Consider the following 25266-nt stretch of genomic DNA (forward strand, 5'->3'; position numbering starts at 1 on the left):
AAATCCCTTACTAATTGGCTGTGCCGGGTGGTGGAGGGTTACGACACATTTATACTTACGCGATCTAACCCCCCAAAAACCTCTATTATGAAAGATTATCATCGTAATGCATCACCTGGCGTAATATTTTACCAAGTGCAGAATAAAATTATTATTTTATTTCTATTATTATTTATATTATTTTTATTTTTTATTATTTAGTTTTACCTACGTGACTTTACCGAAAAAACCTAAGAGTATGAATCCTTGCAGTCACGAAAGCTTCAAATCTAGAATCAAGTGCAGAATGTTAGGCAATATCTGGGGGAAATATTCCTAGATATTGTTGTGACGTAATTGCTCGGCCATTGACAGCGCCCGCCTGAATCGTTCGGTGTAGGAATTGTCAGCTTAGCGATTCCGCAAATCGGGTTGACGTCGTTGAAAAACACCTTCTAGAAGCGTAAGCAGCCCACGGTGATACCTATTTGCTGATAAGACAGTCATCGTTCGCGGAAGACGCCACCTTGCTGGTTTCAGTGTAGTCTTAATAACAATTGCTGTTTAAAAAGTGAATAAAATAATAGATTCCGACGGGTGCTTCAGATTCAGGAATCGATTCTCGCGACCATTCTCGACGGTTCTGCGCGCTGCTGCTTTGCCGAAAGGACGAGTCCATTAATCATTAACTCGGAGGTGATGAGTCCACTCGCGCAGGCGTTAAAATCGACGATCTGCAAAGAAGTCGCCTTACGAGCAATCTCCAGATGAATAATAGTGGTCTAAATATAAAAACGCGTGATTAATTTTGTTTAATTATCAAAAAAAACTAACACTAAGATAATGCACGAACTACCAATCACCCCCCTTCCTCGCCGAGGCCAAAGTAGTCGCGTCCACGCCGTTTGTGAATGGCCAACCCGCCGCGGACCAATCACGCGCCGCCGCCTTTGCCGCCGGGCTCCGCGTTGCCCTCCCATTGGTCAACTCGGCTGCACCACCACGCGCCCGCGGGTGTCTCCGCCCTCGGCCAATGGGGAGCGTCCACGGCGTGAAGAGGGCGCCGCGCGTGACGTCACGCGAGGGGGGGGCGGGGCTGAGACGCGGAGACTCCGAGGTGAGGGGACGTCGCGCGGCCGCTTCCACGGCTTTTAAATTAAAAAGGTTTTTTTTCCGCGATTGTTTATTAAAAAAAAATATCTCTCGTTGAAATTAATGTCGTGGATAACATTGCCCGTCGGTTGTTTGCTCGCCATAAAGCGCCGCTTTTGTTTTGTTTGTTTTTTAATGAGGCTTCGCCTGAGGTAGAATGACCGAGCTCGCGGCCTTGCGGCTGCTAGGCCTGAGGCGCCCCCCCTCCCCATCCATTTATAATTATAACATTACATTATAACGTGTTACATTAATAATGTGTTACGTCAATAACGTGTTACCTTCAACATCGTGCGCGGCTTGTAATTTTACCGTGTAAAATCGGTTACGCCTAATTAAAACATTAATTTGGGGGGGGGTTGGGGGTGACGTTAAAATGCTCTGCACGGTCCCGGGCCCCCCCTCCAGAGATGTTTGCCCGTCTGGACGTTAGAAGAAGTCTGGACATTCACGGCTGTTGTGTTGTTATCTGTCGGCGAGTTGGACATTTGTGAGCAGCCTCTTGAGGCTGCCGCACATCTTGCCAACAAATGTTACGTCCTTGGAATGATATACAGGGTGCGATTGTTCCCTCCGCCGGTAGCAACGTCGAGTGACGCTTGGTCGACGATCTGCTGCGTTGATGAAGGAATAAGGAAGTTTAATTGAATGGATTTTCGTTTCGTTGGGTTTTTGTGGTTCGAGAAATGAGGGGGGGAGTCGAAGGGTGTTTTTTTAGTGTGCGAGTGCGATTTTACGTTTTAATGTTTGGCCGTGGCATTCGTCCAGACGTTCATAGAGAATGGTTGTGATGTGAATGTTGTTCATGGTGGAGATGGGAATGGTTGTAAGTTATCGTTGTGATGGTGTGAGTGGTTGGAGCGTTAAAAGCGATGTCGATTCATAATCGGGTGTGTTGCGTTAGTTCGTGTAAAATGTGTCGTAAACCCTCCTCCACCCGACGCAGACAATGGTAAGTGTCACGTGAATCAAACTTGCTTTAGATATATGTATTCCTTCAGCACACCGGCGTGTTGGAGAGTGATGTTACAATATTGAAATGGGTACGACGTTTCTCTGGTGATTGCATCCAGCATCGTCAGGTTAACAGGAGCTTCGATCGTTACACCGACAGCAGCTATGTTGCTGCTGGTGGTTGTGATGCACAGTAGAGGGTACAGGTGGTGTGCATCGAGCAGTCATCTCCGTCAGTCAACCCATGGAACCTGCCTGGGTCTGTCTCGTGACCTCCTGTCTGTGGGTGTTCGACACTTGACGTGGCCTTTAACGTGCACATAGCCTGGCACAAGCGCCGTTTGTGACGTCACCGCCACTTGTCAATGCTTATTCTGAACGTGAAAATATTTTTGTAATGTGAGCGTTGATGGTAGCGATAATTGTGTTTGTGATAATTATGGTGGCGTTTGTTATTATGACAGTTATGGTCGTGGTTATAATAGCGATGGTGATGGTTGTGGTAGCAATGCTGGCAGTAGAGGTGGTGATTGAGATGCAGTCATGTAACGAATCGCTCGCTCACGATTGGAATGGTTACGATTCGGTGATCGATTCTTTTCCGCCTTTGCAGTGCGGGAAGTTTTTAGTGGCAGTAGAGAACACATGAACCAATCGCATAAAACCTTTTTAAGAATCTTTTCTCGCGTACGGTTGGATACATCTGTCGTGAGCATAAGCATGTATTTACTTCAATCTTTGCATTGTTGCTTGTAGTATTATGAGTAGTGGTTGTGACCGTTTAGACAGCGTTAATGTTTTTAGCAGTGACATTTTTGATTGTAGTGGTGATTGGTGGTATTTATTTTGGTGGTGGTTGTTGCTGGTCATTGTTGTGATAATGATGACATTGATAATAATGATATTGGTACCGTACCTATGATCGTGCCAACGATTATATTACACTACTATTTGGGTTTGTTACATATAAATATAACTGCATCTCAAAACTCTCGACAAAAGGTGTTGAGCCTGTTCTGCAACAGGGGCTTATAGTAAACAGCATTGGCGCCTGGGGGAATGGAGTTCCAGACTGGTTGCAGTAGGAAACATTTCGCAACATTCGACTTAATGAAGGCTTCGATAGAAAAGCTTTGCCTAGGATAGAGGGGAGTAGAATGATGAAAGGATGCAATATTTGGGTGATGTGGAATCATACCTATACCATCCCTTCACAGGTGCTTCACCAAGGCCCTAACAAACCGATAAAATGGCTTCCCGCTGCCGGTTGCTGAGCACCACGTCGCTGCTGCTGGTGCTGCTGACGCTGGTGCTGGTGCCGGGCCCTGCTCGCTCGCACGGCGATCACGACCACGGTCACGATCACGACCACGATCACGACCATGGTCACGATCACGACCACGATCACGACCACGATCACGACCACGACATGGAGCCACTTCTGGACGATGATGTAGAGGATGACATGGACTTGAACATCGACAACGACCCAGAGTTGGACGACGTGGACACCAAACAGCCCGAGCCTCCAGCCGCCCCCAAGGTATGAGTCCACCATATCGTGACCACATGTAGTAAGCCGTTGGGTGGGGAGGAGCAGCAGCAAAGTGGGGAGCGGAGGTTAGAGGTCGTTGATTGTGGTGGGAGGAGGGAATCTGGGAGGTCGAGTTTGTTCATTAACACATAGTGGCTGCAGCAGAGATTTATGATGGCGACGCAATCTCAGTTTATTAATGTTTCTCGTAAAACAGTGGGAAGTAAATAATCTCAGTAAGCTTAGCGACAAATTAAAATGTGTTAACTTATTAGATGTGAAAAATAAAGCTGACTTTGCAAAGATGTTGATACATCAGAATCAGCTCATTCGACTGATGGATGAAGTCCTCCGCACTTGGTCACCATTCTTCATGGTCTCTTGATGTAACAATCCATTTCGCCCATGCCTTTGAGCTGATCCTTACTGGACATCCGTGAAAAAGAGCTTCATAGCTCATCGGATTCTTCCAGGATAAATAAAGATGTTGATTCTGATCCCATTGCTGCATCTCCGTGTTGGCCATGCTCGTAATGATTACATAGAGTGCAGCTTTTTTACGTAAACACCATATGTTCATATTTTCACAGACGGTTTTGGAAATATTAATTTAGTCTTTAAGATAGATGCGGGTAGTTAATTTAATCTTGAGATATTAAATTGCTGTTGGTGGGTTTGGCTGATGAAACTGGTGTTTACCCATAACAACTGTGAATCATAGACGCTGTCTGTGTGCCTGGCATTCCTCGCAGGTCGTGTACAAGGCTCCCCATCCCATCGGAGACACGTACTTCGTGGATTCCTTCGACAGCGGCACATTGGACAAGTGTGTGCACAGAACGCAGACCCACAGCTTCATTTTTTCATTCATTACTAACAGAGTGCCTTGCCTCACAGTTTGGGATAATTAATGTTTAAATGGACAGATACCCACAGTAATTCTCCCTGTCCTACACCATTTGCCTAGCTACAGCATACATTTATTATAGACCCAGCTTGTTTAGTTGTACGTTTTAGTCTGTGGATCGTGTGGTTTTGATTTCAATCTTGGGGAGGTTAACAGCTTCTGGCGGTCACTTCGTCCAATTTGGCACCCCGTCTTGTTAAAGGATACGGGCAGTGGGGAGGGCGCGTTTTCACGTGTGTGGGTTTTGCCATAATTGGGTGATTTGGCGCTGTTTCTCCCACCACCAGCTGGGTCGTTTCCAAAGCCAAGAAAGAGGACACGGATGAAGATATTGCTAAGTATGATGGTAAGTGGGTGTAATTGTACATGTTGCACTGTTGAAGATGGTCCTCTTTTGTGTCAGGGCTGGGTGGGGAGGGGTGAGAATGCCACGGCACTCATGGATGCTTGAGGAAATCGCATGACTGCCGGCCGTGGCTATGAATGCTGTCCTTATAAAGCAAGGGGCATAAACTTGTCACGTGTCGGCGCTGCTGATGGATTCCGTTTGGCAGCAAGAAAGGCCAGACTGATGTCGTACGATCTAAATGAATAATGTGAGCGTTGCTCATTGGAAGGCTTTGTGAACAAATTGCCCGGAATATGTCGAATCACCCACACCAAGCAGGGCTGAACCTGCACAGTCCTTGAAGGGGCGATCACTGCGCATGACAGGTTATATAGGCTGTGTTATTGTGCAGTACTTGGCTCCTACATTTGCGTACCTCACGTAGGGGAGGCCTTCATTCAGCAGTGGATTGACAAGGCTTATGTACATGTCAGAACAAGATGCAACCCAAAAACAAGTTGTCCTTTGTCGGTGCTTCCTGTTGGCAAGTCGGGCACTTAATCACAGTGCTGTACTTACACCACCCATTGACGTATAAAGATTTGGGACTGTGACATGATTGCAGTGCCGTGATGAGACACTTCATCGTGATTTCAAGTCCCTTATTGAAGCTTTGAATGCGTATTAAACGGTATGGGATGCATGGCCTGGTTGCATGCCACCCAAGACGGCATGTATTTTTTGGGGGATTTTTTTTTATATCCTCGAGCACACAATCAGACCTGGGGTCAATTGCAACTTCGCAATTCATAATAAATTACAAGCGCATTGTCATTGTAATTTTCCACGAATAGTGCTGCGGTAATTATAATTAACCCCAGGTCTGATGCAAAGCAATGCAGATTTCAAACACCCATACCTCCCCGAGTTCATTACCGAGAGCAGAACCTCGGTGCTGCTGAGATTCAGACTCACAAGATCCTTGGAGTTCTTCAAGAGTGATAATCTCATTGCAACCTCGGTTAAACAAAGGACAGACCAAGCAATCTGATTATGGCATCCATAAGTGATTAAACGAGTACCAACGAGCCGGCGTCAATTTGACATTGACCGAGTGCACACAAGTGTTAAGGGACCACTTGAGCACCACAAAGCAAAACAAATTACCACCTTAATTTTGAGCTCTCCTCTACACATGTTTTAGAGGATTTGCCTTTGGGAGCAGACAGAGGGCAGCCATATAAATTAAGTTGTTAGACTGCTAATGACTTTAACTTTGCTCTGAATAAAACAATTATTGGATTTATATTTATTGCTATTAATTTGAATGAATATTTTATATCTTGAGGGAGGAAGTGGCATTGGGATTGGAGCACCATGCCATTGAACCTGGTGACCCGAGTTAAATTCCTGGACATGGCTTGTATCAATGGTGTTTTATTTCTAAACCGATCATGCCCAGCTGGTTTCACTCACCCACAATGGCCAACATGGGAAGTGTGGTCAAACATCTCCCGTGACTTAACACAGCATTGGTGGTATTCATCCAGCAGTGGCATAACAATGAGTGGTGAATTATTATTCATTCTTTGCAAATAAATGGACCATCTGCTAATGAGCTTCAGAAATTTTTAAACGAGTCCAGAGTTGACGACCAGTGGAAACAAATGCTACTGAAGAATATAAACGAACCATGTTTATTTTGTAAATGGAGAAACATACCCGTGTATTGTAAATATTTAGATTTTAAAGCACTCCTAATGAAAAATATGCTTGGTTTGGCTTTGGACACGTGAAAGTCTGGTTTTATGTAGCAGCCTCAGCTCAGTACAGAGAGCTTAGTTTGGTAGGTACAGCATGTGCAAACATGTAACCTAGCTAAACAGTGAGAAATCGGCATACTGGGAAGATTATTTTTTAATTGATACAAAGGTAGAGAAAAATCTGTAAAAAGTTTCTGGCATGTGTTTGCACAGAGGGAGTCGACAGCATGTATGGCTGGGGGAAGGGAGTTTGAGATGAGGTACCAGCAGTGGCGAATGAGCAGCTTCCCCCTGAGCGAAGGGTTGTGACAGAATTATTTGGTCGTGGGTTTTTGGAGCAGAGAATGCGTACAGCGTCGTAGAATGAGATCAGAGAGGTATGAGTGGGTGGAGTTGAGTGAGCTGAGAGGGGAAAAATAGGCAGGGTCAATTCCATAGAGGATCATTAAATATTTCCAGTCACTATAAACAGAATTGCCTGCCTCGGATGGCACGCAGGGATAACACAATTTCAATAGCGGTGTCACATTTTCTAGTCCTTCAAAACCACTATTGGAGATTAAATGGAGATGAAAGTTTGGTGAACCCTCTGGTGAAAGTTTTCAAGGTTGCCCAACGTCAGACAGCGAATGAAGTTGGTTTATAGCACTGTTTTCCCCATGCCACTGTCTGAGGCGTGCACTTTTGTTTCTGGTTTGCTCAAACACTTCATTCTAAAGTGCAGTATATATATGGGGCTATTAACATTAGGCGAGGACCGGTCGTCGCTCTGCATGAAAGAGCGTCGCGTGCTCTCCGCCGCCACCACCCTCGGCAAACGATGAGCGACTGATGGATGGCGCGTGCCCCATCTTGTGCCACCACAGGGAAGTGGCTCGTGGAGGAGCAGCTGGATGGGAAGCTGCCCGACGACAAGGGGCTGGTGCTGAAGTCTCGCGCCAAGCACCACGCCATTTCCGGCGCCCTCACCAGACCCTTCCACTTCATCGACAAGCCGCTCATCGTGCAGTGCGTGTCCCACACCACAGCCATTGATTTTGCCTTTTAATTCTGTCACTTTCTTTTTTATGGTCTATTTCCGCTTTGCCGAAGTTGTGGGATGAATGCCTATTTTTCCTGAACCTTGGATCATTACAAAACTCTTAACCTTGACTGTAACCCTACCCATAGGAGGTCATTGGTAAGATCACTGACAAAATGAATACCGAATAGAAAGCCGAGGCACTAGTGTAGGCTTTCACCACTTTAACAGCCCTCATGCAGGATTTACAGATGAAATGTATTAATGTAACAACACTGTAAATGGTTTCCACCGAAATAAATTACAGGCAGGGAGTGTTTGTGAAACTGCTGGCAATGACCGTTATTACTGGGTGTGATACAATTTAACATCCACATGCAATTTCAGGAACTGTCACCCCCATTCAAGGATCATGACCGAGTTCAAGAATTGATGATTTTTGTCTCGTTTGTGCCGTCTTGTTCTGTGTGTTCCCTCCGTCTCGTTTTGGAATGCTCGTCTCGACTGACGTTTTTGTGCCGTTTGTATATCGCCTGTCTTGCCCATTCCTAACACGCGCAATTTGGTGTTCGCGGTGCAAAGCCGCTACGTGCTCACTCGTTGCTGCCGGCTTCCTGGACTGGTGCAAGTGACCGTGTGGTGGTCGGGGTCTTGTTGCCAGCGCAGGATATCACTTGCCGTGGACCTAGATATGGTGCCACACTGGATGGTCCGAGCGTGTCGCTGCCAATGCTGCGCCTATACCCCTCTGGGAAACCGTTGTGTTCTTGTGAATGTGATGGCAGCTGTGGGCTCTTGTTTAATAGGGCCCTTTGGGAAACAGGTGCACGGCGTTTGGGTTTTATATTGTTTTGATCCCTTCATTATTGTGCGAGCCTTCATCTTTTGAAGCCACGCAGGCATGTTGATGAGACCGTTTAGGAAGGCTCTGGCACAGTTGGCCAGGTGTGCTGTGTTTTTTTTTGTGTTCTAGGTACACGTCTGTGTGCACGAGTGCTTTGCTTTAACAGGTGCTCGCACATAGAACTTTCCTCCATAGCCTTTGTAGGTTATTCCTGGATCCTTGTCTTTGTGCCTGTGTGCATATGTGTTTGTATGCGTATGTATGGGGGAGCCGTAGTGCGCTACGAACCTGGCGACCCAGGTTTGATTCCGTTCACGGCCAATTATCTGAACCAGTCCTGGGCCTCCCTTAGGTCGACTCCGCCTCAAATGAGTACCTGTTGCGGTGTGTAAACATCGCCAATGGGGAGACAAAGGCGGCCGAGCGTGGTGTTTGCCACCCACCCCTTCGTGCTGTGCCGGCTGAAGATATTTCTCTTTTTGGTTTGGGAGTGCTTCTATGTGTGTGTATTCACATGCTCTTGCCAATGTGTGCCTGGGGGGGGGATGTGATTGGTTTGTTAGTTTATTTGCACAGATGTGTGGCCGAGTGGAATGTGGATTTAAAGTTTAAAGCAAGCCACTCCCATTGGCTGCACAGAGAAAATAGCTGAATTGGAATAGTTTCAGAAAACAGTGCTTTGTTTTACAAGCTAAATATATTTTTCTCATCCATTGTAAATTAGCATTTTACAGAAGGACATTACATTTTCCACTTTGTTCGTCTTTTGTCCCTCGAGTGTTTAACATTGTTGGCAAAGTTGTCTTTGCGAGCAGCAGAAAGAGAGCCGGGTTTTTTCCGATGTTTGATCCCAAACTGCATGCCACACGCTAACTTTTTGTTTAGAGTCAACGGCGAACCGTGTTGCCGTGGATGGTCTCGCTAGGATACAACTCCAATTGCAGACATCGATTGTGCTGTAAATCCTTCGCTGTGCAGCTGTGATTATTATTACCGAGCAAGGGGTTGCAAACTTTCGACATGAACATTTTCAATGCTGCTGTTGGTACTTGCAAACAAGAGTATTTCGGATGTCTAGGTGTTCATTGCATTTCTTGGAATTTGTGCGTGACCAAATTACCCGGAACATGCCCAATCTCATGATATCGCTGCAGCTTAAGCAGAGGTGACCATGGGCAGTGTTTAAATGGGTAACCACCATTCACAAACAGGTTGTAAGGCTACGTGGTGACCGGTAGAGGTCAGTGCAGCAAACGCTGTTGTGCTGTTCTTTCGTGCTTCGACGTCTCTGCGCCCCTTGACTGATCCGCATTGACCAGCATTATCATGTGTGGTCAAATAATCTCTCATGAATTGTCCAGGTATGGGGAGACTCTTATTCAGCAGTAGATTGATAAAGCCTGCCAGTAGGGTAGCGTGTGTACACATGATTGAATTGGCTGTAGGAGTAAGAAGAACTTAAGGATAATTTGCTCGTGCATAAATTAAACATTTGTGTGTTGATTGGACCGAACGGCGTTCAGAAGCACAGTGCATCTATTTATGTTGGCCAAGCCGGGAGTGCTTCAATCAAAACACATTTGCCGGTGCGTGCAAGGGGAGAGCTAAAAATGGAAATGAGGCAACCGCATGTTTGCGGCGAAACGAGCTGCGTGGAGACACCAGGTGGTTTTGATATCCAATTCAGAGTGGGGAAACTTCTGAGCTGAATGAGAGGCACTCGGTAGTGTTGTGAGGCGGAATTTATTTTGGGACCTAATAAAAATGGTGATGAAAACGCAGGCACCCCCGCCCCCCCCCCCCGTGTCTGAGAAGAACATGCAGAGTTGGAATTGGGAATACATTATCTATGTCACTTTGGCCTGCATTTCCAGTGCTTCCTATATTGTTCATCCATGTACGATTTTGCTTTGTAGGAATGGTTTTATTTGCCATTCTTTTCAATGAATTGTTTCCATTCAGGGTTGCTGCTAGCAATTTAATTCAAGATTGGAATTTGTTTTACTTTGCATTCATTGGCAGTGCCCTCAGTCGCTGGTTGGTTGACCCAATTTCTATTACATACAACCTATAAGATAAGAACAACATTAATCTTTGCACATCCACTACATGTATCGTTTAGCATGGGCATTTATATTTATGGTTGAATAGATGCGTCACTAATTTCAGGCCAGAACCCTACAATTTGTGGGGATTTTTTCATCAAAGTGAATTTTCTGAGCATAATTATACAAGTTTAATTGCTTTGACTGCCCCACCTGTGTTTAATACAATATTATTCATTTTGAACATAAATGTTTTTTCACGTATGACACTTTAGAGGAGGTCCTTTGATGCACAGTATGGCGCGAACAATTACATTTGTGGTGCGCCTGTGTTTGAATTTTTTATAGTGGCTCGGGGAACAAACATATATCTAGCGACATTGTGTTGAGAAAATTAAAGCGGGCTTGGGTCGCTAAAAGGCAGATGGCGACTGATAGACAACACTCGTGATAGAATGCGGTGGCTGTTCTTGCCAATCATTGACATTAGACCACTGGACAGAATACATATTAAAGGCACACGTAGTGGCAAACGTTTGTTAATGGCTTTTTATTGTACAGCCAATATAATTAGTGATTCGTACGTAATGTTCCCTGGAAGCCAAGGAAGCTTAAGCCTGGATAGTTATTGGATGGGAGACTGCCTTGGAATACTCTTTGTGGCCTTGGGGCTGTGAGGTGGTCAGGAGAGTACCACAATGGTTTCTTTAATATATATATCTGTGTAGAGCTTTGAGCTTTACCACCTCAAAAGTGTTGGCATTATTTTACTTTCAAAGAAATTGGCCATATGTCCTTAATGCAGGGCCCTGCTGAGAAGTGTATTTAAGACTCAGGGTTTCCTAGATAAATAAATAGCATCATTATATACGTGTTTGCATTTATGCGTGTGCGTACCTGTATGTGTGTGTGAGATGGGGCAATGAGATAATTTCATGCACAGGTTGTGAGATGAATTGCAGCATCGCTGGACACTGAAGGACATGCCGGCTTTTATCCAGCACGAGTTAAGGTTGTGGCTCGCGATGGTGACGACAATGATGAATGATAGTGGTGGCGAAAATGAGTCGTCAAAACTGAAACGCCTGTCTTTCCTGCAGATATGAGGTGAATTTCCAGAACGGCATCGAGTGCGGTGGTGCCTACATAAAGCTGCTCTCTGGAAACGCCGACCTTGACTTGGTGAGTGGAGATCACTTGCACTTTGCAATTATTCGTGTTCCTACAGCCACACTGTTTTATACATGTGTTCGTATAACCGTACCTTAGTTCAAACGTCACTCTGCAGGTCAAAACATGTCTTTGCAATTCTGGCTATTGCCTGATGAGGCCAGTTGTAATCGGCAGCGAAACGTCATACTCGAGTTGTAGATGTTGTGGGTTTACTCCAACACACTGGGGTGCTGAAGTAACTAATTGGCAGGGTTTGTTTTCGTGACAAACCTTACTAATTGGCTTTGTTGGGTGGTGATGGGTTTAACGACACTTTTATATTTCCACGATATAACCCAAAAAAATCTTTATGCAAAAAATATATTTATTTTTGTTTCCTCTCACTGCTCCAGAAAACCCATTTTTCTCCCGCCATCGTCCCTTTTCCCAAGTACTTTTAAAACCGTTCTAAATTCCAGAAACACATTTACTCGTTTCTATTATACCATCAATCATGCTGTTTAATATCCTGAATGGTGGGAATGCATCAAAACCTTTGCTGGGCTAGATCATTCATATCCTTACTCTAAACAATCCGTTTGAAGTTTAGCTAATTTTGTGTTCATGAAGACTAAACCACAACCAGCATTGTGTGCTAATGTGGCCGTACTTTGCCAAATAACGCAGGCAGAGACGAACTATCGAATGTGTGATTTGGGCGAACCTGGCATCAACTTGTATATCACTGCCATCAGTGGCATAGCTATCGAATCTGCAAACAGTGCTACTGCATGGTGTCCCACGAACTGAGAGGGCCCGGGGGGGAGGGCTATGAAAAGTGGGATGGGGGGGGTCTTTTAAATTGGACAGGGGCCCGTTTCATCCATTGGGTAAACGTGCGGCAAGCCTAAAAGCCCTCCTGTATTGCCACCCACGCCCCCCCCCCCCCATGTATTCCTCCCTCCTAGACCAAGTTCTACGACAAGACATCTTACACCATCATGTTCGGGCCGGACAAGTGCGGCGAGGACTACAAGCTGCACTTCATCATGCGCCACCGCAACCCCAAGACGGGCACCTACGAGGAGAAGCATGCCAAGAAATCCGATGTTGACCTCAAGCCCTACTACACTGACAAGAAGCCCCACCTCTACACGCTGGGTACGCCTCGTGTGAGCCCTCATGAGAGAGCCCTCTGGCAGCTGCCGCCGTATTGGGCACTCACAATTCCCATTGTGAACTTTTTTCTCCTGTATTTTACAGCTAAACTTGGGAGGGTTTTTATGTTGAGGCATGCAGCCTTTATTGCCACCATGGCCACTTCCATTTTGTAACTTTTTATTTGACACCCTTGTTTCCCACTTTCAGAATTTTTTTCTTCCAAAATGACTTCAGAGTTTTGGGTACACCTTGGAGTATTTTCACCCCACTGTAGGATCCGAATGCTGTACATTATTTGAGCACCCTCCCTGCTGTAGTTTACCCTCCGGCCAGTTTGCCCCATTCTTCTGTTGTCATACTTGCAATTATTATTATCATACTTGGTAGTTGGCCTATTAGTCTTTTACCTGAGAATATAAACAAAAGCCAATTTGAGCGTGGTTCTACAAAATCTTGCGCAGGCATCCTAACCATTCCACCTAACCATATAATAGTATTCTGACCCTGCAGGGTATCATTGCTGTATAGAATTTATAACCTGGGTTAGTTGTTTGTAACTTTGCTTTGTCAATTTTCCACCTCCCCTCCCGTCCACCTCCCCGCCGTCCCCCAACCCTTCCGTCCACCACTGCCACCACCGCCGCTCTCCCTCGACAGTGCTGTCCCCGGACAACCGATACGAGATCCTGATTGACCAGACGGTGGTGGGCAGCGGGAGCCTCCTCGAGGACATGACCCCGGCCGTGAACCCCGCGCGTGAAATTGAGGACCCCGACGACAGCAAGCCCGAAGACTGGGACGAGCGCGCCAAGATCCCTGACCCCGATGCCGTCAAGCCCGAAGACTGGTGGGTGTGGGTGGTGTGGCCACACAGCGACACAGAGCGGTGTGGTTGGGGTAGAGCGAGTGTGTGGTTCAGCGTGAGTGTGATGTTGGTTGGAGCGGGTTAGCTGTGGTGTGGTCAAGAATGAGTGATCTGGTTCAGCGTGTGAGCGTTGTGGTGAATGAGTGGTAGTGTTGATTTGAGCAGATTAGCTGTGGTGTGGCCAGGAACAATTGGTGTTGCCAGAACAGTGGTGTGGTTTCCGTGAGCTTTGCCGGTGGTAGAAGTGGTGTGGCTGAAGTAAACAATGCGAGCGATATGGTCGCTTTGGAAGCAATTAGAATTTTACACGGTCTAGACGACCTACCCACAGGTAAACTTGCCATAAAAGAGTACTTGGCAATAAGTGACCTTGGAGAGCATCCTTGGGCATTAACAATGCGCTGGTGACACGATGGTCAGCTGTGTGGTAACACGGGTAATGGGCCTTAGCATTACTCACATGCGTTATTTTCGTGGTGACACTGCAATGATTATGCAATAAAATCCAAGTAGTCTTCAAGGTTATGAGCGCTACTACAGGCCAAGGCATGTTCCGTTGTATCATCCTCTCCTTGTTACTCTTACCGTGTTCGACACGCTTGTAAAAATTTTATTACTAATGTACTCTCTTGGCAACCAGGCATGGTAATCATTCACCCCCCCCTCACTGATTGTTCTGACTGGGCGTTACAAGTGAAAGCAAGAATGTATGCTTTATTTGTCTGGTTTTCCCCTTTATTCAATTATATTATTTTTCGTTTATTCCGTCTCGTGTTCTTCTGTTTCCATTAGCCTAAATGGTACAGTGTCATTTAATTTTCATAGATTTTTTATTAAACATGGATTCTCACACAGGAATTGAACGCAGGTCATCAGGTTCAAAGCACAGTGTGTCCCAATACATTGTTTTTGTATTCATTGGTATTAAGCTTATAACGTAACATTCTATATTTCAGTAAACGTTGTTGCGATGCTTGTATCTTACCGTCCGCCTGGCTTGTCTCCCCGTGTCCCACTCTCCGCTGTCCCCGCTTGGTCCCCGTGGTTGACGGGCCAACAGGGATGAGGATGCCCCAGCTCAGATCTCCGATCCGGATGCCGTGAAGCCGGAGGGCTGGCTGGACGATGAGCCGGAGTACACGGCCGACCCCGAGGCCGTCAAGCCGGAGGATTGGTGAGCGTCGTCATCAGCATCATCATATCACATGCTCACTCGGAGCATTGCAACTCTCTCCTCTACTGCCGACCGCTTCCCGAACTCCCTCCTCTCCAAAGTCATAGATCATCACCTCACAGGCACCCATAAACGAGACCACATAATCTTCTTGGTTCTTTCGGTAAAGTCACGTAGAAGGGAAGTAATAAAATAATAAAAATAAAACATAATTAAATATTCTCACATAACCCCAATACTCCAATTATTTTGCTGGCTCCCAATACAATCCCCGGTTATTTTCAAGATTGCACTCAACGTCTTTGTGATCCTCCATGGCCTCTTCGCCCTTGCCTCCCATCTCCCCTCTCATCTCAATCTACTCGCTTCAGCGCACACTCTACTCGAGCAAAGAAGACTTGCTCTCCAAAGCCTGCGTTCAGTGAGAGGTCACTTGTTTGATTCTGCTGTCCCCATAAACTTGAACTTGCTTCCCAAAAACGTCTGTGCAGTCGCCTTCTCTGCCCCTGTTCAGGTCCCGGCTCTTATCATGAGTGTTGGCATGTTTTTTTTTTCAATTGACAAATCGTTGCGTTGCTGTTACAACCCCTGGTCAACACGTGATGTAAATCTGAGCGGGCGTGCTGCATCGTTCCTCTCTGTGTCCCATCCTCACGAACCGGGGGCACAAGGAGATTGGATGTTGAGGTGGAGGAGGAGGTGCCAGCACCCCTCGGTCTGTAAACACACATTCTGCTCTGCTTGACGGTTGCCCATTTTAGCCCACAGTGGGTCCACGCGTGGTGTAAACCTCGGCGCGTGTGCGCGTCGCTGCATCATTCCCCTCTATGCTGTCGCACAGGGACGAGGAGATGGACGGCGAGTGGGAGGCTCCGCAGGTCCCCAACCCAACGTGCGAGACGGCGCCGGGCTGCGGCGTGTGGAAGGCCCCCATGGTCTCCAACCCGGCCTACAAGGGCAAGTGGAAGGCGTCCAACATTGACAACCCCAACTACCAGGCGAGTGTTCCCCCTGTGCGCCGCGGACATTGTGACAATCGTAACATTATTCGTAGAAATTCTGTACCGGTCTGTCCTAAGGTTGGTGGCGTAAGTCTTTGTGAACTACAGTGAACGTGATGAGAACCTTTATCCTTCGTTATTGGAATTTTTTTTATTGATTTGTGTATCCTACAGCCACTATAACGTATCCTGCATGTAACACAATTGCCATAGAAGATACAATGATTCTTTTTGCAATTTCCAAACTGTGAGGCAGGCACATTGTTACGCTTCTTCATTATTATTATTATTGCTACCGCTATTGTTTTACCACAGTTGTTTAAAACAGACATCCGAGAAGCCTCATGGTGCGACCTGCCAAACTGTGGCCCCACAAAGCAAAATGGCTCGGCGAGGCCTCGAGAAATACAGATTCTTGTTATGAAAGCAGGATGAACAAGGAAGAGACCAGACGTGCAGACAGTTTGCACAGATTAGTGGGCACAGGTATGGACATTGTGATGTCACCCCGCCATGTGACGTCAATAACGTCCATACACGCGACCAGCGCACACCAGTTGTGGGATCCCGGTAAATAGAGTTGAACCCCGGTTTAAACCATCTTATCCGATTCCTCCAGGGCGTCTGGAAGCCGCGGAAGATCGCAAACCCCGACTTCTTCGAGGACCTGCACCCCTTCCGCTTGACGGCGTTCAACGCCATTGGCCTCGAACTCTGGTCCATGACGTCCGATATCCTCTTCGACAACTTCATTATCTGCTCGGAGCGTGCCGTCGCCGACCAATGGGCCGCCGACAGCTGGGGCCTCAAGAGGCAGGCAGCCGCTGCTGACGAGGTGCGTGTGCCATTCCCTTGCTCATGTGTGCGTGCGTGCGTCCATTCCTTGTGCCCCCCTGTGTGAGTGTACTTCCATTGCTCAGCATAGCGAGAGCCGCTGGCAGTCACGGTGCCGCGTGTAGGAGATGCTGCAGCAAGGGCGTTTGTGAAGGCGGAATGGGTTAGGGATTAGTCTTGGGAATTCCACGTTCCTATGGCGGGGGGCGAGTCGATGCACTGTTGATTTCCCCACTCAGTGTTGCTCATTGTTTTAGGCATTGTGCAGATAAAAGTGGTTGAGTTAGGTATAAACGATTGAGTTAATAATTCTTACATTAGCAGTGGTTGAGTTAACGGTTATTGCTTTATGTTGAGTTAGGGATTGATTTAATGTAAGTTGACGATCAGGTAGTGGTTAAATTGGGAGTTGTTGAGTTTGGAAGGTGGTGGATTTGAGTAGTTGAGCTATCCACGTTGAGCTAGTGGAAGTAGAGGTGGTTGAGCAATTACATTTGTTTATGTAGCAATGGCTGAGTTAGCAGTGGTTGAATAATAGTTGGTGAGCAGGTGCTTGAGTTTGTAGGCTAATTGATTCAGGTGGGTTACTACTACTGTGCACGTGTACACTGCTGGCTGAAGGCCTCCCCAGGCTGCACTGATTATCTAGGCAACCTTCACTACGCTGGTCAGAGTGGGTTGGTTAAAGGCTGTGGGGGTGGGGGGGGCTAAGATGTAGGAGCATACAGCAGTTATAGCACGACGTAGACCAGGGCTAAACACCACGCAGTGCAGCAAAATCCACTTGTCTTGCTACTAATTAATTCATGATAATTGTCATCTGAACTACCAGTTATCAGCCTTATCTATCGACTGCTGGATGAAAGCCATCCTTAATATTCTCCCCGGTGCCGCCACCCCTGTGTGGCTGTGTGTGTGTGTTGTTGCTGCTGCTGCTGCTGCGTGCAGCCCGGCATTGTGATGAAGCTGTACCAGGCGGCGGAGGAGCGGCCGTGGCTGTGGGCCGTGTACGTGTTCACCGTAGCGCTGCCCATCGTGCTGCTCGTCTCCTTCTGCTGGCCCAGCAAGGTGAGGCACGGCACAAACTTGAGTACCGTCGCCGGGAGGACAACGAGCGATGCATTTTAATTGTAATCCTCTTGCGGCCAGTGAAAAGGGTGCCACGGTGGCGAGATGTCAACGTACAGGGGGTTGTGGGTTCCATCCCGACCCTGACGCCTGTATATTTGGAGTTTGCATGTTTTCCACGTGGCCGCGTTGTTTTTCTCCAGGTCCTCTGGTTTTTCCCTCCACATTTAGAAACAACGTGCGATTTGAGTGTTTGGCTGAAATACATTTCTACATGATGAAAAGAGCTATACAGCTCAGTGGGCCCCTCCTGGTACAATAAAAATAGTTCATAGTTTTTAATAGTTAATAGTAAACGTACCCGCTGTTTGTGTACGGCGTCTAAAGACGCGGTTGTTTTTACACTTCATGAAAATTGTATTACGTTTTATTGTCATTGTGGTTTTGCCTTGGGGGGGGGGGGGGGATGGGTGAGCGTTTTGTGAGTAGGGTATTCAAGCCAATCAAATTCTATCCCTATAACCCCAACGCACTAACCAACGAATCGCTAGCACCAGGCACCAGCCAAATCGTAACCAACTAGCCTCTAGTTGTATATCTCCTAGTAACACTCACCAACTAGCAAGACAGCCTATTACTCGCCCTCATCAAATAGACAGGTAGCCAGTCCTATAAGCCACCTTCCTGACTCTCATATCCCTCCCCGTCATATAATTTAGAATTTTGAGATAAACTGTTTACAGGCAGTGATATTGTCTTTGTTACTGTGTGGGTCAGTGAGCCAGACCTTTTTAACAAAGCAATTAGAAAAGACGTGTCTAGCCTTTATCTGCAGGGACAAGAAAAGGCTGCTGCAAATGTCATGGCAGGATAAGAGAAGTGACTCGGAAGTTAAGAATAGATTGTGGCACGAAATAATTGAGACATTTGGGAGGTGGGGGGAGAGGTTGCGATGGCCAAGGCACATTTTCAGGAATTGGGCAGTGCAGGTTATTGAGACTGACATCACAGATGGTACCCAGAGGTTGGTGAACCAGGTGAGAAAAATGTAATCCTGGTGGTGGCGGTAGTGATAATAAGACTAAGATGTCAGGTGCTTGGCATGTGTCGGCGCTTGATCGTTCAACATCTGAAGAATGTCTCAAGGGATGCGATGGTCAGGTGTTTTGGCGTTGGTCATGGTGAAGCCTTGCCCCACACCTGCTTGACGCGGACACTGCCTAACCTGTACCCCCACCCAACCGTTGTGCTTATGGCAGAAATTTGGGCCTCCGGACGAGAGCGACCCGAAGAAGACTGACGAGCCCCAGCCTGACGACCCCGAGAAGGAAGAGGAGGAGGCAGAGGACGAGGAGGACGAGGAGGAAGATGAAGCGGCGGAGGAGGGGGCGGGCGACGCAGCTGACGGCGCCGCAAAGAAAGGTGACCGCATCGGGACGCCGCTCTGCGCAGTTGGGTCAAGCTGGTCATCCTGGCAGCAGCGGCTTTTGGCTGGCCATCGGACAAAGCCGGTCACCGCGTCGCGCGCTTTCAGATGCGCTTCTGCGGCCGTCTGGAACGCACTTTCTTTCCGATATTAGGAAGACACTGGGAGCTACTCACTTTTAAATCTATATAAAAAACGAATTTCTTTAGACCTGCTTTTTGTGGTTAGTTTGTTCTTCCCCGCACCTCTAATGAACACAGTTGGCTACATAACAGTGTGAAAGACATCCCAACATAGATACAAGCCTGCTGCTATGCTGTTCCCCAATGACCGGAACTCACTTCTCATTTTTGGCGATTCTATCTCCCCATCTAATGCCTGTATATACCGTTCTTGCCGCTCCATAACAATGGCAACCTTGATAACGAAAGCACCAAAGCAATAAATTAGATGTTTCCCCACTTCAGAATGTATAATAGCTCGGAGAGTTAAAATTGTGACACTTTTAAAGAGCGGCAAGGACCAACACGGGTCTGGTGTTGGATAAAGAAAAGCCCGTTCAGGTGCCTCCAGAAGCAGCAGCAGTGTTGATGTTGACCGCGTCTCCTTGTGTCTGTCACTCGCAGGTGGGAGCGACACAGAAGGGGGGAAGAGCGGGGAGGAGGAAGACGCCGCAGCTGCTGCTGATGAGCAGCAGGAGAAGCCCAGGAACAAGGCCGCCAAGTCCAAGGCCGACCTGGAGGCGGACGACGAGGTGACTGACCAACCCCAGCGGTCGTTTCTTTCCTCCTCTTCTGGTCCCGTTGTCTGGCCGGTGACGTCGCACCAGCTTTAGCGCGTTTACCGCTTGTTGCAGAGCTTCACGTTTGTTGAAATCCAGTGGCCACCCTGATTATTACTGCGGGTGTCGTAACCGAGATGGTGTGCCACGCGTCGTCGGCTCCACACTGGACGTTCAACCATCTCCTGATCCCCTGACGTCATTCGCAAGAGTAGGCCAATGTGTGCCAGCGTCAAGCTCCAAATTTTGCTGCGCTGATTATCTACTTATTTGGATTATACATGCTAATTACTGCCCCCTACTGGCATACTTATGTCCAGGTCACTCTTGCAAATATGACTGACTAGTCTCTTGAGTTCTCACCTGGTTAGACAAAATACTTTAAAGTTAGAACTCCCTTCCCCCAGCCATCCCGTGCTGTTGATGCCCTGCACCTATTATGTCAAGCAACAACACTGCTTTTGCCCTTCTGCGTATGACTGTCGCTATAAAATAAACCTCTTGACGGCTTTTGACCTTCCCGAAACGATTTTAATCATAGCGATTGTGGTTCGCGGTTTAATTATTAACGGTCAATTTCTTTGTCTCATTCTTCGCAAACTTTGCACCGCATCAATTGTACATTTGCGTTCGCGCAGTTAGCCCACGTCTAATATTAGCCTATTTGTTTCTGTATGAATAATTTGCATAACTGGTAAATACATGGACGAAGGGGGGGATGCTTTTGTCACCTGCTAACCACTTTGCGCTCAACTTCTCTCAGCAGGTACAGGCGAATGATGCCGACGCTGGTAAAACGTCTCCCAGGAAAAGGAAGGCCCGAAAGGAATGAGCGGGAGGCATCGCCCAAAGCCTCACGAGAACCCCCTCGATGTGGGGGGGGGGGGGGGTACGGGGGGCCTGGGGGGCAGGGACAACGCCGTGTGTGACCCAACCCCCCTCAACTCCTCCTACTTCACGCCGTTTTATTTTATTTTTTTAACATTTTTTGTGGGTTTTTTTTCTCCTCCCCCCAGTTTGCCAACGACGAAACCTTCCGAGGTTTTCTGGTAGAGCCTTCGCTCTCAATCGTAAGCCGCCGCGCAAGTCGATTACATTCTTAGGTGTTTTATAATTTAAAAAAGGAAACACGCGAAGAGCCGCTTTTGTTAGTGGCCGCAAAAACGGCAACGTGCACAGCACACGCGTTCAGCAGTCCGGTCCACCGACCCCTCTACCGCCTTTGCGAATCATTAGAAAGCAATCCTAGAAAGCGTGCTCTGCGTGGAAACCTTGGATGATGGCTTGGCTTACTTTGGCGCACTTAGACAAACGTTATTTAAACGCCTAGGGAAGCCCTTTTCCCCACCCATCCACTGCCTCCTTTTCCCTCCTGCGGAAATTAAGCGTTTTAAACGAGCGTACATGCAGCTCGCCGGCTCCTGCTTGGTTGCCTGTGCACGCAGTGCTTCTTGGCACGCGTCTCTCGATAGCGATTGCGGTGGTCCGTGCTTTAGAGATTGCCACGGTTTCTCATTCTTGTCAGCCGTCTGGCGACATCTCAATACTGTGCCAGCGTGTCGCAGCTTCACTTGACAACGTTGCCATGGTCTTGAGCGGGGACGGGGGGTCATGCCCGTCGGCTCAGCGCAGATGGAGGAGCGATGTTAATCGAGGTGACGACTCGTTATAATTCTGCACCGCCAAAGGAAGTTTTGACCCTCAAAGAATAGCTCTTGTAGATGTTCCTAGGCTTTGTGACACAGGCTATCCAAATACGAGTTTGAAGTTTCGTTATCAAGCAAAAAGACTTGTCGGCACGACGCCATAGCGGTTTAGTGACGTCACTAGTGATGTCACTGGTGCGCACTACACCGGAGTGCTTGAAGGTCAATTGAAAGTGTTATTGCTTTTTATTGAAGATTAAAACTCGTGTTGGTACAACCATGAACAAGCTTAAGTGTGTACATCAAAAGAAAGAGCTACTCTTTTGGGTTGCGCCTACTTTAAGATACAAACCCTAGCACCCACCCTAAACCTGGCACTACCCTAACCCTCCATTTGCCGTCGTTACAACGCGAGTTTATCCTCAGCATCTGTGGTCCCAAGACCAACCCTAGACTGAATCTAACTCTTGGTTAGGAAACACTGACACTGTAGCAAGTACCATAATATGAACTTGCATGTTTAAAACTCCTGCATAATAAAGAGAAATTAAATACAGTCACCCCCCCCCCCTAAAAATGTCATTCCACCTCGGCAACTATTCTCATTAGTTGACGTGTCAGCAATTTTTCACGGCGTCCATTAAATTAGCGTGGTACCAACGAAACACGGTGTGGGACATTGAAGGAACGTTGAAAAGTCTCGCGCGTGAACTTGATTTGCACGTGAAGCTGGAAGGACCTCAGTGGACAGGATCGGCAGCTTTTTGTTGACTAACAAATAAAAGCTGTCGCGTTTGGCGTTTGTTGTATGTTTGGTGTGAACGTATACATTTTTTGGGATGTCCAGAATTTCCTAACTTTCCCGCTGCCAGCTCAATACAGAATTCCCCCTGCACATGTGCGGTGCACTTATATTTCACACACAATTTTTGGTACCGAGATCATAACCGCTTTTCAATTAACTGCAAGTGAATCCATGACATTCATTGACGACGGTTAAAAATCTCTAAACACCTGCCGTTGCTTTGATGGCCCATGGGAGATGATCCCTTTCAACCGGGATGCGATTGTAACAAAAGATTTACCAATTCACGTGGCCACAACTGCAAATATGTGATTGGGTGGTGGGTATCAACAGCCACTCAGTCTGACGCTCACGGCAACTGCGTAGTTGCGACTGCTTTGCATTTGCGAATTTACATCACGGTATACTATGATGCAGCATTGTTAATCGCGAAAAAGGTTACATTTTTTGGGCCCGTGGCTGGAAACGACTATCCAATCACTATCCTTTGTATGTCTAGGTACATTTGTGAGTGTGGGTGGTGATTGCACTGCCGACTTTGAATGCTCCAACCCCCACAATATTTGACTCAATTTGCAGCCAGGAACGTCGTGTTCCCTTGATGCACATCGGACCAACATAAGTGTTGCTCAACATGTGTGCAGAACACCAATCTGTGGATTACACTGTACAATACATAGTTCATATTCCAAATAAATCTCGCTTCCAGAGTACGGTCTGTGGTATTGAAGCTGGAGCAGCTGCCGTGTTGACGCTGCTGTTTCCGCTGCTGGGATTATTTGCAGAGTGCGGTCAAGGAAGCTGTTGGCAGCCAGCGAAAATATTTCATACAATGTTTTAACATTCGTAACCATTTTTGTTGTTGAGCCCAAAATGTGCACTGAATTTTTTTGGGATTGTTTTTGCTTCTCACCCTACCCACCTGCCCGACCCAATGAATCTTAGTTATGTTATAGGTTTGTAAATAGCTACTGCTGCATGTGCTCTGTATGTCTAGAAGATAATAAAATCATGATGCTAAAAAACAATTTGAACGGGCAACTATTGCTTAATTTTCGCCAAGTAGTCTGGGCAACAACCGGTTTCTATGCAATCGGTAGCGATCATGAACTCCCCACCCCCCCCCCCCCCTCGTGTAAATCTAAAACTTTGGTGCATCAGATTATTAACGCCAAACCCAAATTCGGCTCCTTGTGTGTTTGTGTCTGTTTTTAAATTCCTTAACGGTGGGTTTCCCCCAGTCCATAAACGTTACACCGAGCGAAATGAAGGCCCCTTCATTAGGGAGTGCTGTGAAAATTATCTCCACTGGAGTTGCAGTCAATGATCAATTAACTCCTCCGAAGATCAGTTCTAGTTGATAATCGTCAGCCGATTAATGTTAATGGTGTCATTTCCTACGCCGATTAAAATGTTGTGAAGGTTTTGTAATTGCTGCACGCTTTTTGCGCAATTGACAACTACGAAAGGCATCCCCATGATCTGTTGGATGAAGGATTATCGAATATGGGATTGTGTGGGGATATAAATCTTGTGAAGGGTTGAAATCAAACGCGTTGCTAGCCATATGCAGTGTGACCGGAAGTTGATGCTGCTTAAACCTTCTAAAATAAATCCAAATTAACTCCCATGTTGGGGTCACAAGTTGTCTAACGACAGCAAAAGTTGGCGGTCTCGTTCAGGTCTCGAGAAGTTCCAGCATCTTCATGCAGAATCGCCAGTCTCTGGAGTAACGGACTCGTGAGGACCCCCCCCCCCTCTTCCCCGTATTAAGTCAATGTGAAATCTTATAAGCTTTGCGTTATCTCTTGTTACATGACATAGGTTTCTTAAAAAAGCGAATTAATGAAACAAAACCCCAACGAAATTGGATTTAACAATTTAGCTAGTTGCGTTTTACGAATGTACATGTTTAACGGATACGGTGTGTGCTAGGCGCTAGGCTGCTCTTGGCAGCAGGTGTAGGAAGACACCCCTCACGTTATTTAAGCAGATGAGAAATAAAAATGAGTTCTCGGTTTTTCGAATTGATGGACTTGAAAGTTGATCCAATAAAGTAATTTGAGAAACTGAACACGGTGCCTCCCACACATCATTCTTTGGGTTTCGCTTCTGCTGTCGTCTTTGCGAACTCGATGTGTGTTTTGTTAACGCCTGTGTTTCACTCTGCTTTGACACACTTCCCCCATTGGGTTCACAATGACACGTGTTCCTTATTGGATGTCGCACACCTGTATTTGTGTGTGTGTATTTGTCGCACATTGTGTTCCTCTGCTCTGCAGTGCACTGTTTTGTCCCCGGTTGGGGAAGTTGGCCGTCCATAAATGACGTCACGCACCGGGGGGGGGGGGGGGGTCAGACATTTGTGACGATGTGTGACGAGGGGGGGGTGAGAAATGTGACGTCACATCAAAATGCGCAACTTTAAATAAATATAGACAACACGTTCTACTTAATAAAATATACTTTTTAATAAAAACATCCTACAACAGAGTGCAGCGCCACATTAAATACGCGCTACAATGACAATAGTTTAAAGCGATTTGAAGCATGTTTAATTTTTTGGAGGGGGGCAGAGCTTTGTGACGTCATATTTGAGGGGGGTCTGACTTTTTATGACGCCGCGTGACGAGGGGGGGGGTCAAAAATCGTCCAAAATCGCGTGACGTCATTTATGGACGGCCCCTTAACCTTGCTTTATCCACTGGGAAAGCGATGTCTGAGCCGAAACAGATGTGAGAATGCAGTCTGCTTGGACCAACGCTGTGGAGATACTGTCTCTAACCCACTGTCAAGGTGATACACCACAACCGACAACTTGATTCA

General features: G+C 46.9%; 1 protein-coding gene across 2 annotated transcripts; it reads left to right on the forward strand.

Annotated features, from left to right (window-relative positions):
- The first annotated feature begins 998 nt into the window (after window positions 1-998).
- Window positions 999-24514, forward strand: LOC144724025 (calnexin-like). 2 transcript variants are annotated; one of them, XM_078602848.1, is made up of 15 exons: window positions 999-1096; window positions 3303-3628; window positions 4372-4445; window positions 4814-4872; window positions 7484-7625; window positions 11628-11709; window positions 12648-12840; window positions 13498-13687; window positions 14766-14879; window positions 15721-15877; window positions 16500-16715; window positions 17663-17782; window positions 19042-19204; window positions 19835-19962; window positions 20753-24514. In XM_078602848.1, exons 2-15 carry the CDS (start codon window positions 3335-3337, stop codon window positions 20819-20821), a joined length of 2001 nt encoding a protein of 666 aa, XP_078458974.1. In that variant the 5' UTR covers window positions 999-1096; window positions 3303-3334; the 3' UTR covers window positions 20822-24514. The 2 variants fall into 2 exon arrangements, with proteins under 2 accessions (XP_078458974.1, XP_078458975.1); XM_078602849.1 differs by lacking the exon at window positions 999-1096 and adding an exon at window positions 1099-1143.
- The last annotated feature ends 752 nt before the right edge of the window (window positions 24515-25266 follow it).

This window comes from Lampetra planeri, chromosome 19 (assembly GCF_965212315.1).
Source record: "Lampetra planeri chromosome 19, kcLamPlan1.2.h2, whole genome shotgun sequence".
In the NCBI taxonomy this organism is placed as follows: Eukaryota; Metazoa; Chordata; class Hyperoartia; order Petromyzontiformes; family Petromyzontidae; genus Lampetra; species Lampetra planeri.